Here is a 17,131-nt window from a genome sequence, read left to right as displayed (position 1 = left end):
GGGAGGGAGGTTATGGAGGGGAAGACTGCTATAATCCAAAAGTTGTACTTATAGAAATTATATTTAATAAGTTTTCTTAAAAAAAGAAATGTTAACAATGTTGAAACTAAGAAAGGACAACTTACTATAAAAATAAAAAAATATAAAGCCATAAAAAAATATCAGCATCCCATACGGACATCAGTTCAAGTCCTGACAGCACCACCTCTGACCCAGCTCCCTGCTAATACAACTAAGACAATAACAGAAGATGGCCCAAGAGCTTGGGCTCCTGCACTCACCTGGGAGACCCAGATGGAGTTCCAGGCTCCTGGATTAGGCCTGGCCCAGACCTGGTCACTGCAGCCATCTGGGGAGTGAACCAGTAGATGGAAGGTATCTCTCTCCCTCCCTCCTTCTAGCCCTCCCTTTCTTTCTCTGTACCCTGCCTTTCAAATAAATAAATAAATCTTTAAAAAGAAAAACGTCAGGGGCTGGCACTGTGGCACAGCTGGTTAACCCATTGCCTACAGCACTGGCGTCCCATATGGGCATTGGTTCAAGTCCTGACTACTCCACCTCTGATCCAGCTCCCTGCTGACGGCTTAGGAAAGCAGGGGAAGATGGCCCAAGTGCTTGGGCCCCTGCACCCACGTGGGAGACCTGGAAGAAGCTCCTGGCTCCTGGTTCAGCCTGGCCCAGCCCTGGCTGTTGCAGCCATTTGGGGAATGAACCAGCAGATGCAAGACAGATCTCTTTCTTATTTTCTCTCTCTGTAACTCTTTCAAATAAATAAATCTTCTTTGAAAAAAGAGGTCATGGAGGATTGGCGTGTTTGGCGCAGTGTTTGAGATGCTACCTGGGAGCTCTGCATCCCGTATTGGATGCCTACATTCAAGTCTGCTCTGCTTCTACTCCAGTTTCCTAATGCTCACTCCAGCAGGCAGATGATGGCTCAGGAATTTGGGATGCTGTCACCCAGTGGCTCCTGGCTGCAGCCTGGCCCAGCCTGGCTGTTGCAGGCATTTGGGAGTGCACCAGTGGATGGGAAACCTCTCGCTGAATGTCTGTCTCTCTCCCTCTCCCTCCCACCCTCTGCCTTTCAAACAGACAAAAAGATTGTTTTTTAAACGTTTTTAAGTTCATGGAAAATATGCTAAGGAAAAATTGCATACCCTTCAAATTTTTTCTGCACCAAATAAACTTATAATTCTATTTTTGTACACACTCTTAAAAATATCCTCAAATACTCCACATTTTCTGTATCCATTATCCACTGGTGGCACTTGGGCTGTTTCCAAATCATCACTGTGAGCTACAGTGAACATGGAGTGCAGTTAACTTCAAAGGGGAGATCTCATCTCACTGAGTACGGGATGAAAAGAGGCATTTCTGGGTCACCAGGCAGCTAGATTTTTAACTTCTTTGGGAAGCGCCACAGCTTTCTAAGGGCTGCACCGAGCAACAGTCCCACCAGCCAGGCACTAGGGCTGCCTTTTCTCGACAGTCTCCCTAACATCTGTTATCTCCTTGTCAACAGGAGTCACTGCAGCCATTTAAGGCGGAATCCCACAGGGGTTTGAATTTGCTGTCCCTCTGAGTAGTGACGGTGAGCCCTTTCCATAAATCCATTGGCCTCTTGTCTCCTCTGGAGAACTGTCTGCTCAAGTGCATCGCCCATGTTTTAGATCAGGTTCTTTGTTTTCTACTATTGAGGTGTCGGAGTTCTTTAAAAGGTCTGGATATTAAGCTCTCTAGGGCTCTCTGGAAGGGTACCTGGCGTGACTGACCGGCAGCAGCTGCAGGTGCCATGGCCGCACGGTGGTGCACCTGGGCCAGAAACGCACTCCGGCGGCTCTAGTCTACCACGAGGCATTCGGCAGGCCACTAGAGACACACGCCTGATTCTCAGGACAAGCGTGCTCATGCCGTCCTTGCTGGTGGAGCTGCAGGGACACACACAGCAACACAGATGGAAACAGAACGGAGCCGTCCCCTGTTGGCGGTCACCCCAAAGGAATGGAGCCGCTGGGAACCGTCCCAGCTGTAATAAGGGATACTTTCAAAACCAACTCTAGGGGCCGGGGCTGTGGCGCAGTGGGTTAATCCTCTGCCTGCGATGCCAGCATCCCTTGTGAACACCGGTCCTAGTGCTGGCTGCTGCTCTTCCAGTCCAGCCTCCTGCTGATGGCCTGAGAAAGCAGAAGATGACCCAAGTGCTTGGGCCCCTGCGCCCGTGTGGGAGACCCAGAGAAAGCGCCTCATTCCTGGCTTCAGATAAGCCCAGCTCTAGCCATTGCGGCCATTAGGGGAGTGAGCCAGTGGATGGAAGATCTCTCTCTCTCTGTCTCTCCCTTTGTCTGTCTGTAATTCTACCTCTCAAATAAATAAAATAAAAAAAAAAAAAAACTCAGAACTGATTTGGGGAGTGTGCCAGTGGATCTCTATCTCTCTCTTTCAAATACATAAGTAAAACCTTTTAAAGTGTTACAGAGAGGCAGAGATAGAGAGGGAGAGACAGAGATCTTCCATCCACTGATTCATTCCCCAAATGTCTGCAACAGCCAGAACTGAGCCGATCTGAAGCCAGGAGCCAGGAGCTTCTTTCCCACGTGGGTGCAGAGGCCCAAGCACTTGGGCCATCCTCCACTGCTTTCCCAGGCCATAGCAGAGAGCTGGACTGGAAGTGGAGCAGCTGGGACTCGAACTGGCGCCCACATGGGATGCCGGCACCACAGGCAGAGGATTAACCCACTGCACCAGAGCACCAGCCCCTGTGAGTTGGCTTTGAAAACATTCGGTATTGCAACAGCTGGGACGGTTCCCGACTGCTCCATTCCTTAGGGTGACCGGAGCAGGGGACAGGCTCCATTCTGCGGTTTTACCTATGCTATGCCACAATGCCGGCCCCTGCATTATTGCATTTTTTTATAATTTATTTCATTTATTTGAAACACAGAGTTACAGAGAGAGGTAGAGCCACAGAGAAAGAGAGAGGGAGAGAGACAGAGGTCTTCCATCTGCTAGTTAACTCCCCAAATGACTGCAATGGCCAGAGCTAAGTTGATCTGAAGCCAGGAGCCAGGAGCTTCTTCTGGGTCTCCCACGTGGGTAGAGGGACCCAAGGACTTGGGCCATCTTCTACTGCCTTCCCAGGCCATAGCAGAGAGCTGGATCAGAAGAGGAGCAGCCGGGACTAGAACCGGCACCCACATGGGATGCCGGCGCTTCAGGCAGTGGCTCTAACCTGCTGCACCACAGTGCCTGCCCCCGGCATTATTTCTTTAACTTTTTTCTGCTTCTCCCTTTCTCTGGGAACTCCAATTACAAATATAATTAGTCCACTCGAAGTTGTTCACTACATTTCCTGAGTCATGCTGTCGTTTTTATTAGTAGGTATTCCAGGCCATTAATCTCATCTAGTGTACTTTTCATTTCAGATATTGTAGTTCTCATCAATGTCTAAAATTAGCATTCTGAATCTTTCCTCTAGCTTCCTGAGCATATGGAATTTTGTTAGTTTTTGTATTATCCTTGTGTATATTTCTATCATTTCTTCGTCATTTTTGCTTCTTTGCTTACCCAAATTTTTTTAAAATTTATTTTATTTATTTGAAAGGCAGAGTGACAGAGAGAGGGAGGGAAGAGACAGAGACAGAGACAGAGATAATGATCAGAATGGCTTGGGCTGGGTTTGGCCAAAGCCAGGGACCTGGAATTTCAGACAGATCTCTCGCAGGTGCAGGGACCCCAGCACTTGGGCCACCCAGCATTGCTTCACAGGTGCATTAGCAGTGAGCTGGACCAGAGGCAGAGCCGCTGAGACGAGGACCAGCACTCCAGCACAGGAAGCCGCAACGCCGGCCCCGTCAATGTCTGATCTGATGTCACATATTATTCATTTTACCTTACTGCATGAACTGATTGTGTGTGTGTGTGTGTGTTCCTATAAATATTTTTTGAAGATTTATTTATTTATTTGAAAGACAGAGTGACAGAGAGGCAGAGAGAGAGAGAGAGGTCTTCCATCCGCTGGTTCACTCCCCAGATGGCTGCAACAGCCAGAGCTGTGCCGATCCAAAGCCAGAAGCCAGGAGCTTCTGCATCTCCCACATGGTGCAGGGGCCCAAGGACTTGGGCCACCTTCTACTGCTTTCCCAGGCCACAGCAGAGAGCTGGGTCAGAAGTGGAGCAGCCGGGACTTGAACTGGTGCCCATATGGGATGCCGGCACTACAGGCAGCTGCTTTACCTGCTGTGCCACAGCGCCAGCCCCCCCATAAATATTCTTCAGCTTTGTCTGGGCTCTGGTTTATGCCTTCATGCTTATACCAAAGCAGCTTTAAAGCAATGCTACCGCTGCCCCACTTCTGAGCCCATGCGGTCTCTGCCCCGACTGCGTCAGTTCGCACAGTCTGCCATCACCAGCACCCTGGGCGGGCGGCCCGAACCTCAGAAACCACGTTCCCCCAGTCCTGCAGGCGGCGAGGGCTGCAGAAGGCTGCCTGCGGCTGTGTCAGGAGCGCGGGGCTGCTCCGCTTCCCACAGGAGCCCCGCTCCGCCAGCCCCTCCTGGCCTCCTGAACCTCACCCACCCCCACAGAGGCCCCGGCTCTGACACAGCCGCGGGGGCTGCGGGAGACACAGTCAGGTCCACCTCAGAAGCTCACCCCCAGGCCTGGGCGAGCCCCGAGCACCGTTCTCCTTCTGAGCAGTTCTCTCCCCAGGCCTGGGTTCTTCCCACACCTTTAAACGGATCAGTTCCCAGAAGATTCCAGAATTCCACCTCGGTGCTGGGAGACTCTCGGCGCTGTCCATGGTGAGCCCCAGCTGCTTTTCCTTCCCGGACGGCACCTCTGTGTCCTCGGCTCAGGTGGATGGTGCAGACCACCATGCACCGCACTGGCTGTCTCCGTGGCCCACAGAGCCGGTGGCCTGTGTGGCCAACCACTCTGCTGCCCACACCTAGAGGAGTCCCTGGGGCACAGCAGGGGCTGCGTAACTACATCTGAGTAGGTGACAAATGAGAGGCTTCAGAGGGACAGCAGCCACGCCCACGGTCATTTCCACTGAGCTGTGATCTGTAGGACTCATTTCCTGCAAGAGCACAAACCTCCAGCTACGACCCTGCAGGGGTGCAGCACTGGGTCCTGGAGCTGTCAGTTAATACAACAACCACAACCTCCACCTATAACCCTGCAGGGGTGCAGTACTGGGTCCTGGAGCTGTCAGCTAAAATAACACCACAACCTCCAACTCCACCTACAACCCTGCAGGGGTGCAGCACTGAGTCCTGGAGCTTTCAGCTAACATAACAACCACAACCTCCAACTCCACCTACAACCCTGCAGGGGTGCAGCACTGGGTCCTGGAGCTGTCAGCTAACATAACAACCACAACCTCCAACTCCACCTACAACCCTGCAGGGGTGCAGCACTGGGTCCTGGAGCTGTCAGCTAAAATAACACCACAACCTCCAACTACACCTAAAACCCTGCAGGGGTGCAGCACTGGGTACTGGAGCTATCTGTTAATACAACAACCACAACCTCCACCTACAACCCTGCAGGGGTGTAGCTCTGGTACTGGAGCTGTCAGCTAACATAACAACCACAACCTCCATCTACAACCCTGCAGGGGTGTAGCTCTCGTACTGGAGCTGTCAGTTAATACAATAACCACAACCTCCAACCTCCACTACAACCCTGCAGGGGTGCAGCACTGAGTACTGGAGCTATCTGTTAATACAACAACCCCAAGGATTTGGCTGGACAGCATTTCCCGCCACACGGTAGCAAGTACCCACCCCACCACACGGTACAGGTACCCACCCTGCGGGTGCTGTGCCTAGCATACCTTGAAGGAAGCCATCTATTACCAAACACAAACTTTGAAAATTCCAACCAATTTCAGGTACAGTAGTTCTCTTCATGGACAGGCGTCTGGCCCGGTGGTTGTGACAGTCAGAATGTGCCCTCTCATGTCGGCATGCCTGATTCAAGGCTCAGCTTCAACTCCTGACTCCAGCTTCCTGCCTGTCGCTCCCCCTCTTCGTGGAGGAACGACACTAAGCCCTGCCTAGGCTTCATAGCCGTCCTAAGTTTCCTAATCCGAGTCACGGCACCATTATGTCGCTCCCCCTCTTCGTGGAGGAACGACACAGGACCCTGCGCTGTTCTTTCGTCTGCTCGGCCCTCCCTGGGTTTGCTGCTGGTTCTTCCCGGGTTGGCTACTGACCCTTCCACCTCCGTGGAAGGGCGGTTCCCCCTGCCACTTTCCCCACTTCCGCAGGGGAGCGGCACACCGCCGGCCGGCTCTCTCGGAGGCTGCACAGGTGTTCCCTTAGGTGTTCCCTTAGATGTTCCCCTTAGATGTTCCTCTTAGATGTTCCTGGTGCATGCCGTCTCTCTCCTCCTATATAGTCCTCCTCCGCCAATCCCAACTCGGCTGCCCACACGCCGAGCACGCCGCTCTCCTCCAATCAGGAGCAAGTCCTACAGTTTATTGGCTGAACTGGAGGCAGCTGTGCAGAAGCTGTTTTCTTCTCTCCCAGCGCCATACTGTGGGAGAGCAGATGCATAGAATAAGTCTTAATTCCAGTAACTCAGTCTAGTGTGAGTTGCTCCCCACAGATCCCCCTTTCTTTTTATTTTTTGGCGTTGATACGCGCCTGTCTTCGGTGTCCCACGGTACACACTCTGCTCTACTTGCTAGAGTTGCCCGCAGGTTCTTACAAGCCCTATAAATCAGGCAAACCGAATCCGGGTCCTCTCTTCGCCATGTTGTGAGGAGGTTTTTAGGCGCTGATGCGTGCCTGTCTTCGGTGACCTGCGGCTCATACTCTGGTCGAGCCGCCTGCTGGTGCTTACCGCCTTACTAATCAGGCAGACCGAATCCAAGCCTTCTCATTGCGGTATTGTGGGGAGACTATTGATGTTAATAACGTGCCTGTCTTCGGTGACCTGCGGCACATAAGCTGCTAGCCGCCCGCAGGTGCTCATCGCCTCACTAATCAGGCAGACCAAATCCAAGCTCTCACATTGCTGTGTTGTGGGGAGGCCTTTCTATTTCTCTATTTCTCTATCTCCGGGCATTCCTATTTCTCCCATTTTACTTCTATCTTCCAGCATTCCTATTTCTCTCATTTTACTTCTAAACTTCTGTTTCTCTTATCCCCGCGGCTTCCCGGCTCCCGCCCCGAGGCTGCTTCTCGGCGGCTTCCCGGCTGAGCCGCTTCAGCCCGCTTCTCTCTCATCTGCGCGGCTCAGCTTCGCACGCACACTCCGCGGTCTCGCACTAGCCCAGCGTTCCCTATCTACTTGTGCCCCGCACGCTCTCTCTGCACACGGCGGCTTCCGCGAGTCACACAGCGTAGCTTACGTCTCCGCCACTAGCATTCAATCCAAGTTCCCCGGGCTAGCCTGACGAATTCAACCCAGCTCACGTCTCCGCCCCACGACTTGGCTTCCCGTCCTTTGCTCCCCGGGCTAATCAGACGGATCCCAATCTGGCTTACGTTTCCGCTTCTGGTTTCAACTTTTCGCCCCCTATTCCCGGGCTAACTTGAGAATCCCAAAGTGGCTTTCGTTTCCGCCTCGGCCTGCCCCCCGCGGCTTCAATTTCCCTAACATTTTTCTCTACCCGGTATGTTTCCCCAAGCTTTCTTCCAACAATATTCCTCCCTCATTTCTCCTGGCTTCTCCCCACAGTCCGTATCCATGTCTAAGTTTCTTATAGGTTTCACTTTCACTTTCAACCTGCAGTCCGTATCTGAGTCTAAGTTTCTTCTTGCTTTCACTTTAAATCCTAACTTCTTTCCCACAGTCCGTATCCGAGTCTATGCCTAGGCTTTCGATAGCTTCTTCCGGCACCTTTTCTGTCCGGCTTTTCCCTAGGCTGTTTGCTAGTCTCTCTCTCCGGCATTTTCCCATTTCTTCCCTCCTAAGTTTCCTTATCCGAGCTAGGTTTCCTATCCGTCCTAGGTTTCCTAATCCGAGTCACGGCACCATTATGTCGCTCCCCCTCTTCGTGGAGGAACGACACAGGACCCTGCGCTGTTCTTTCGTCTGCTCGGCCCTCCCCAGGTTTGCTGCTGGTTCTTCCCGGGTTGGCTACTGACCCTTCCACCTCCGTGGAAGGGCGGTTCCCCCTGGCCACTTTCCCCACTTCTGCAGGGGAGCGGCACACTGCTGGCCGGCTCTCTCGGGGGCTGCACAGGTGTTCCCTTAGGTGTTCCCTTAGATGTTCCCCTTAGATGTTCCTCTTAGATGTTCCTGGTGCATGCCGTCTCTCTCCTCCTATATAGTCCTCCTCCGCCAATCCCAACTCAGCTGCCCACACGCCGAGCACGCCGCTCTCCTCCAATCAGGAGCAAGTCCTACAGTTTATTGGCTGAACTGGAGGCAGCTGTGTAGAAGCTGTTTTCTTCTCTCCCAGCGCCATATTGTGGGAGAGCAGATGCATAGAATAAGTCTTAATTCCAGTAACTCAGTCTAGTCCGAGTTGCTCCCCACACCTGCCAGCGCATGCCCTGGGAGCCAGAAGTGCTGGCCCAGGGAGCTGGGTCTCCGCCACCCCCAGGGGAGACTGGGTTGAATCTCTGGCTCCCAGTCCTGGCCCCCGGATACTACACGTATTTGGGGAATGAACTAGCAGACAGAATGCTCTCTCTCTCTCTCTCTGCCTCACTAATAAATTAGGAAACAATAATAAATTATAGGAAAATAAACACACGCAAGGGCCAGCTTTTGGGGCAGTGGGTTAAGCTGCTGCCCGTGACACCAGCATCCCATATGAGGGCGAGTTCAAGTCCCGCCTGCTCCCCTTCTGGGCCAGCTCCCCGCTAATGTGCCTGGGAAACAGCGGAAGACGGCCCACATGCTTGGACCCTTGCACCCATGCAGGAGACCCAGCGGAATGCCAGAGTCCTGGCTTCAGCTCAGCCTACCCCGGCTGTTGCAGCCCTCTGGGGAGTGAACCAGCGATGAAGACCTCTCCCTGTCTTTCCCTCTCCCTGTACTGCCTCAGTCAGAGGAGCCCAGTCTGAGCACTGCACGACTGATTCATCCCCACTGCGACCTCGGAGCTCCCCCAGGGCCAGCCCTTCCGTCCAGTGCGTCCTGGGCCGTCCACAGGATACTGTGCGGGCCGCTGCTGCAGGCGAGTCTACCTCTCCTTATCTCGAGCAGCGCCACTGGAAAGGTGTGACCAAACACGAAAAGCACCAATGACAACAGAGGACAGGCTGGAACGTCAGCTCCCATGAAGGCAGGGAGCCTGCGGCCACCTGCACACCCAGGGCCTCAGGGCCCCTCTGGTCCCAGGGGAGGGGCGGGGAGTTCAACATCGGGGCGCCGTAGGCACTGCTCCCTGTGGGCAGATGGAGACGGCTGCCCCAGCTCCACTTCCTGACGCGGTGGGAACCAGGATGGGGCTTCGCGGAACCTCCCCCGCTCCCTCAACAGAGCACCAGAGCCGTGGAGGAGGGTGCTCCCAACAGAGCGCTTGGCAGAAGACAAGAGCAGCTTTCATTCGTCACAAAACCCCAGCAGCTCATGGCGGGGAGAATTCCAGTACTCACGCTGCAGGGCGTGCTGGCTGTCTGCGCTGGGCTGCAGAAGGAGCCCCACTGGGCGGTCCGCCTCTGCTCCCGGGACGGGGTGCTGTTCACAGGCAGGCCGGTGGGGCCCCCAGGGCCTGCACCTGCGGCGCTGACTGACTGGCTGCTGGGGGCCACGAGGGCAAAGGCGTCGTCCAGCAGGGAGTGCATGGTCTGGCGTGCCTCCTCGATGGACGGCTGCGGGGGGACGTACTGGGAGGCTGGGAAGGGCAGGCCCGGGTATCTGCCCAGCTCCGCCGAGGACGGCGTCTGCACGTCGGCCGGGAGGTCGGGGTCGGACTGCAGGGGGAAAGGCAAGGAGAGGCAGACGACTCACACACGCGCTTCGGGGGCCACCCGGAAACAAAACGCAGCTTCACCATTCTCCTGGTGTTAGGGAAAATTTCAACCTAACGCTAAAATGCAGCATTACGTTTCAGGGCGGATAAGGGCTTTAATCAGGATGAAAGAGGAAACAATGGATTCGGTCATCATCTTGTAGCAGAACTCCTTGTTACTGAAAGTCTCCCAGCAGCCAAACCGCACACTTCAGTGAGCCTAACTGAAGCCCAGCACCGTCCTGGGAGACCAACAGTGAGGCGCACTGCTGTTTTTAAAAGATTTACTTCTGTATTTGAAAGGCAGAGAAACAGAAAGAGAGGGGGTGGGGTGGGGGAATCTTCCATTGGCTGGTTCACTCCCTGAGATGGCTGCAATGGCCAGGGCTGGGCCAGGCTGAAGCCAGGAGCCAAGAGCTTTATCTGGGTCTCCCATGTGACTGGCAGAGGTCCAAGCACTTGGGGGCCATCTTTTACTGCTTTCCCAGGCACATCAGCAGGAAACCGGATCAGAAGTGGAGCAGCTGGGACTCGAACCAGTGCCCAGATGGAATGCTGGCACTGCAGGCAGTGGCTTAACCTTCTAGGCCACAGTGCCGGCCCCATTATTGACTATTAGCAGTAGGAAAAAAAAAAGTCTCCCACAGCCCCTAGAAAAGGTCAAAGTCGCCACCATTTAAAACTGTGTGTATGTGTGTAACAACTTTCTACATTAGCAAATGGTGAGATTTATTTATTCAGGAACCATACATCTTCCAAACATTATAATGTGAGCCATTAAGAAAGACTTAAATTATGTCCTAGGGGCCCAGCATTGTGGCGCAGCAGGTAAAGCCACCGTCTGTGATATGACCATCCTATATGGGCACCGTCATCTCGCAGCTGTCTGATCCAGTTCCCTGCTAATGGCCTGGGAAAAGCAGCAGCAGATGGGCCACGTGCTTGGGCCCCTGCATCCATGTGGGAGACCAGGATGGAGCTCCTGTCACCCATGCACGGCCTTGCTAACTCCCTGGGACCGCGCCAGCCCCTGAGCAGTTAGAGATCAGGGTGCTGGGGATTCAGTAAGCTGGCAAGGAAAACCTGGTTCTTGCTGACCATCCTTCAGTTCTCCACAGGCCCCAAGTCCGAGGCCTGTCTGGCACCTTTATGTTACTTGGTATCTTTCAGTATCTTTCCTGCTACTTGGTATCTTTCAGTATCTTTCCTGCTACTTGGTATCTTTCAGTATCTTTCATGTTACTTAGTATCTTTCAGTATCTTCAATGTTACTTAGTATCTTTCCTGCTACTTGGTATCTTTCAGTATCTTTCATGTTACTTAGTATCTTTCAGTATCTTCAATGTTACTTAGTATCTTTCAGTATCTTTCCTGCTACTTGGTATCTTTCAGTATCTTTCCTGCTACTTGGTATCTTTCAGTATCTTCAATGTTACTTAGTATCTTTCCTGCTACTTGGTATCTTTCAGTATCTTTCCTGCTACTTGGTATCTTTCATGTTACTTAGTATCTTTCAGGGTTAGTTATGTGTGTCTCAGAGTACAAAGAAATGGCTGGCTGCGCGCCTTCCACCTGAAGTGGTCCTTGACATCAGAGTCCCTGGTCCAAGCACCTGCTCTCTGCTCCCTCCTGCCCTAAAGGGATGGTCTGTGAGCATCTCCGGGAGCAGGAGGGGCTGTCTCCCCCAGCCCCTCTGCAAGGCTGGCCGCCCTTTCTTCCCTGCTTGGTGGGATCTGTGTGTGGTCTCCATGCTACCAATGTCTGCCTTTAACACTCCCAGCAACTCTCGCAGCCCCTTTCAGTTTGGGAGGGGGAAAAAATCTATTTCTTTATTATTTCTTCACTTCCATTAAGCTTTTTCCTATCAAAATAAAGTACACATACAAGGGGTTCATGGAAAATGAGATTAAGCTTATTCTGGTGCAAAGATTGCTAAAGCCCATAGATGCTGGTTCGAGGCCCGGCTGCTCCACTTCCGATCCAGCTCCCTGCTATGGCCTGGGAAGGCAGTGGAGGATGGCCCAGGTCCTTGGGCCCTTGCACCCACGTGGGAGACCCAGAAGAAGCTCCTGGCTCCTGGCTTCATATCGGCACAGCTCCGGCCACTGCAGCCATCTGGAGAGTGAACCAGTGGATGGAAGACCTCTCTCTCTGTAACTCTAAGTAAAATAAATAAATCTTAAATAAATAAATAAAGCCCATGTGTATGAGGGGTCTTCAAAAGGGTCACGGAAAATCTGTGCATGGAAAAGAAGGGCTGCCGAACCTAGAAACTGTCTGCGCTAAAATAAACACTGCTTCAGTGCCTTCTCCCCAAATGAACTTCTGGAAGCGCTGCGTCTTCCTAAGGTCCTGGAGGCAGGAGAGGGCATCACCCTAACACCCCACCACCACTGAGAAGGCCCACCAACCCTCGGCCCAGGGCTGGCATCTGTGGTGTCCGGCTCCAGCCAGGGAGGGCAGAGCCCTCAAGACCTTGGGACGCACCCACGGGGCTCGCCCAAAACAAGGGAAAAAAAAAAAAAAAAAAAGGCGGATCTTCCCAGGGGTTTGGCCAGTAGCTGGCTGGCTGCTGTCAATCAAGCCTCTCCGCGGAAGGAGCCAGGGCCGGGGAGCACAGACCCCGTGACGCACCGGGCACCCGATGTAGGCAGAGTTGTGCACGCCCGGAGGCCTCTTGTAGGTGCCGTCGCTGTCGGTGGTGATGAGCCGGTCCTTCTCCGCGTCCGCGGGGCAGCCGTTGACCTGGTGCTTCCGGCGGGGTTTAGGGGAACGCTTAATCCGTGAGCTGCCGGGAGAAAGAGCGACCCACTGGGGAGGGCGAAACACAGCTCGGCGCCCCCGGGGACCAGCCCCTAGCCCACTGTCGGCCCCAGGCGCCCGACTCCGTGGGCGGCTCGCGGGGTCCACAGCGGGAGGCAGAGTACGGGAGGCGACGGCCGTCTGCGGGCCTGGCAGCGCCCTGCTGCCGGCGGGTGGGGCGGCCGGAGCAGGCAGGCAGGCAGGCTGCACCTACTAGGCGCTGGCTCCCGTGGCTGGCAGAGTCGCCATGGAGGGCAGAGAAAAGGCTGGGCGGCGAGCGGAGGCGCACCGCAGGCAAGGCCGGGAAGGAAACCGTGGCCCGAGGGCCCCCACGCGCCCCGGGCCCGGCGCGGCGCCTACCTCTTCCGGGGCTCTATGAACACGGAGGGCACGCTGGCCGTGGGGTCCAGGATCTTGTCGATCTGCATCTGCGCCCTGCGGTACACGCGGTGCCGCTCCCGGGTGTCGCCAGAAGACAGCTCGTCCACCACCGGGAACTCGTAGTGGCCGCGGCGCTTGGCGCGCAGGCGGATCTTGTTGCGGTGGTGCTCGATCTCCGACTTGTGGCGCAGGGCGGTCTGGATCTGCGGGCGGGGGGACGGCCGCGCGGCTCAGAGACCCGGGCTGGGAAGCCCTGCCCACTCCTCCCCCAAAGCCGGGGAGACATCACTCAGCCCGGGGAAATAGGCCAGGGGCACTCTGAAGACGCTGTGTCCCCTAAGGAGGCAGGTACACCCCGGACAGGCTTTCCACGTCCAGTAACAATACTACTTACTTCCGCGTAAGGCGCAGCTGCTGGGACGACATTGGCATTCCACAGACCCCGCCCCCACCACCCCCAGCGGCATCAAAGCGGGAACTGGTCCGGCCCGGGACCTGAACTAGGTCTCGGCAGAAGGCCGCACCGACCTTCCAGGGGTCACAGCTCAGTGTGCCCTTCGTGTGTGTGTGTCTGGCAGTGGCCCTGAACAGTTCCTGATCTTAAAAAAAATGAGGACAGAATGAACATCCCCAGGCCGAAGAGCCGAAATCCAGAGCTTCTCCAGCACCCACAATGCACCACAAGTGGAAAATTCTATCCCATGAAGCTGTGTCGTGCACAAAATTGTTAGAATTACGGTGCAAAATTATCTCCAGCCTACGTGCGTATCTATGGTGGACATACAAGCCTGCGTGATTCTCATGTTTACAGACCTGGGTCCTCATTGCGTAAATCTGGGGGAAAATAACCCAAAATCTGAAAGACTTCTAACTGATCCTGAGAATTTCAGATAAGGAATACTCAAAGTGCCCCATATTTTGAATGCAGAACACCTGTCACCAGTTCCCGCTTCACACAACCGTTGGAAACTGTTTCACTCACTGCTCAGCACTGACCCAGCGAGAACGAGTTCTGCACCGACATACATGCTGTCCCCGAGAACAATCACCTCCTTATTGATCTTGTTGCTCTCTGCCACGCGGTCGGCGAGCGCCGGCTGCGGTGCCGGGGGCGCCGGGATGGGCTGCATGGCGATCAGCTGGATCTTGCTGGGGACCCTCCGGCCGGCTTCCGAGCAGCGGGAAATCCTGTCCACGTGTTCGAAGATGGAGGCCGAGGAACGCTGCTCGTTCCCTGAGCTGGGCAGAGGGGGCCCTGGAACAGCAGGAAGAGCAAGCGGTGAGGTCAGCCCATGGCCTCTCAATCGGCACATGGCCAGAATGACAGGTTGTTCCTGGAAGAATCCCAGACAGGCCCCAGACCGAAGATGCACCCCACGCCGGTGGCGGATACTTGACAGTGCCCAATCGCTCTCCTTCAGCTTCCTGAAACCCGAACTACAGGAGCCCTGAGGAAGGGTGTGCCCGGGGGAAAACTGCCCTGTTTTATCTAAAGGCGGCCCATACCTTCCGTGAGAAAAGGTAAAAGCCAGGGGCACCTGGAGCTGCACGGCTGACCAGTTCACAGAACTTTCCCACAAAGGCATTTGGAGCAGGTCTGATCCTCGGCCGTCGTCCAGAGGGCGCTCCCCGTGTGCCCGAGACCTAGTTGCCATGGCAATGCTACACAGGGCTCCCTCAGTAGCCAAGGGGGTGCTTGGGTTCTGACCCTGTGGATACCAAATCCTTGGATACCCAAGTCCCCCACATGAAATGACGTGGTATTAGACATCAGCACTGTGACGTGGTATTAGATGTCAGCAGTGTGACGTGGTATTAGACGTTAGCACTATGATGGAGAAAGAAAAAAGCTGAAGAACTATGAAAAAGCTGCTGTCTGTAGGAAATCAGCTCCCACTTTTTAAAGAAATTATTTATTTGAAAAGCAGAGATACGAGAGCCAGAAGGAGAGGGAGAGAGGGAGAGAGGGAGAGAGGGAGGGAGGGAGGGAGGGAGGGAGGGAGAGAGAGAGGGGGGGGGGGAGGGTCTTCCATCCACTGGTTCACTTCCCAAATGGTCGCAGTGGTGGAGTGTCGCTCCCCCTCTTCGTGGAGGAATGACACTAAACCCTGCCTAGGCTTCATATCCGTCCTAAGTTTCCTAATCCGAGTCACGGCACCATTATGTCGCTCCCCCTCTTCGTGGAGGAACGACACAGGACCCTGCGCTGTTCTTTCGTCTGCTCGGCCCTCCCCGGGTTTGCTGCTGGTTCTTCCCGGGTTGGCTACCGTCCCTTCCACCTCCGTGGAAGGGCGGTTCCCCCTGCCACTTTCCCCACTTCTGCGGGGGAGCGGCACACCGCCGGCCGGCTCTCTCGGGGGCTGCTCAGGTGTTCCTTCAGATAGATGTTCCTGGTGCATGTTGTCTCTCTCCTCCTTTATAGTCCTCTTCCACCAATCCCAACTCTGCTACCCACACGCCGAGTACGCTGCTCTCCTCCAATCAGGAGCAGGATCAGCTCCTGCAGGTCATCACTCAAGTTGGCGAGAGGCAGCTGCGTAGAAGTTGTTACTCCCTTCTCAGTGCCATATTGTGGGAGAGCAGATGCATAGAATAAGTCTTAATTCCAGTAACAGTCTAGTCTGAGTTGCTCCCCACAGTGGAGCTGGGCCAATCTGAAGCTGGGAGCCTCCTCCAGGTCTCCCACATGGGTGCAGGGGCCTAAGGACTTGGGGTATCCTCCACTGCTTTCCCAGACCATAGCAGGGACCCAGCTCCCACTTTAAGAGAAAGTTTAAATGGTTAAAAGGGCAAATTTTATGTTATGCCTATTTCACCAATAATGGTTTTTAAAAAGTAATTAGACTTTTGAAAATGAAATAATTTGAATATGCAGGGGAAAGACAGCACAGAAACTCTCAAAGTGGTAACGAGATTACATGTTGGTATGGTGGATGATATTCTCCAATTTCTTGTATTTTTTAAATTTATTTGAAAGGCAGAACACAGAGAGAGAAAGAGATCCTCCATCCACTGGTTCACTCTCCAGATGGCCACAATGGGTAGGGTTGGGCTGGGCTGAAGCCAGAAGCCAGGAGCTCCATCTGGGTCTCCCACGTGGGCGCAGGGGCCCGAGCACTCGGGCCGTCCTCTGCTGTTTCCCAGGTGCATCAGCAGGCACCTGGGTCAGAAGCGGAGCAGCCAGGACTTGAACCAGGCCTCATATGCGATGCTGGTGGTAAAAGCAGTGGCTTAACCCACTGCGCCACAGTGCTAGTTCCTCTTGTATTTTCTAATGTGAGGATTTCCTCCAGTGAGTATGACTTACAGTGGAAGTAATTCTGAAAGGGAGAAGGGAGAGAGCAGCCGCAGAGAGCCAGCTGATGGTGCTAACGTCAACAGAACCCTGCCTGCCACAGACATTCGCGTCACTTCTGGGGGCTGCCTGTCAGTGACTGCCCAGCAGGCCAGGAGGACTGGACGCGTGCAGGACTGGTTCAAGACAACAGTCCACGCAGGAACAGAAAACACAGCGGCTGCTCCTCAGCCTACAGAGGCCAAGAGTTGGCCCTGAAGCTCCCAGCATGGGGCAGCCACGGTTATCAGCCCTGTACTGCACCTGACACTCCCAGCGTGGGGCAGCCATGGTTATCAGCCCTGCACTGCACCTGACACTCCCAGCGTGGGGCAGCCATGGTTATCAGCCCTGCGCTGCACCTGATGCTCCCAGCATGGGACAGCCACGGTGATCTCAGCCCTGCACTGCGCCTGACACTCCCAGCGTGGGGCGGCCACGGTTATCAGCCCTGCACTGCACCTGACACTCCCAGCGTGGGGCAGCCACGGTTATCAGCCCTGCACTGCGCCTGACACTCCCAGCGTGGGGCAGCCACGGTTATCAGCCCTGCACTGCACCTGACACTCCCAGCATGGGGCGGCCATGGTTATCAGCCCTGCACTGCACCTGACACTCCCAGCATGGGGCGGCCACGGTTATCAGCCCTGCACTGCGCCTGACACTCCCAGCGTGGGGCAGCCATGGTTATCAGCCCTGCA

General features: G+C 54.7%; 1 protein-coding gene across 1 annotated transcript in view; it reads right to left on the bottom strand.

Moving 5' to 3' along the window:
• The window catches only part of KIAA1549 (KIAA1549 ortholog), a 146,986-nt gene that overhangs the window by 17,857 nt on the left and 111,998 nt on the right, over positions 1-17,131 (bottom strand). Inside the window, exons 14-17 of the mRNA XM_070071444.2 lie at positions 14,146-14,351; positions 13,076-13,299; positions 12,548-12,701; positions 9,558-9,875 (exon numbers count right to left, since the gene is read on the bottom strand). Coding sequence (XP_069927545.2) covers positions 9,558-9,875; positions 12,548-12,701; positions 13,076-13,299; positions 14,146-14,351 — 902 coding nt within the window. The remainder of the gene's footprint in view (positions 1-9,557; positions 9,876-12,547; positions 12,702-13,075; positions 13,300-14,145; positions 14,352-17,131) is intronic.

Source organism: Oryctolagus cuniculus, chromosome 3, assembly GCF_051225735.1.
Source record: "Oryctolagus cuniculus isolate XC-2025 breed Fujian yellow rabbit chromosome 3, ASM5122573v1, whole genome shotgun sequence".
Classification (NCBI taxonomy): domain Eukaryota; kingdom Metazoa; phylum Chordata; class Mammalia; order Lagomorpha; family Leporidae; genus Oryctolagus; species Oryctolagus cuniculus.
This window is presented reverse-complemented; position numbering and strand designations above follow the sequence as displayed.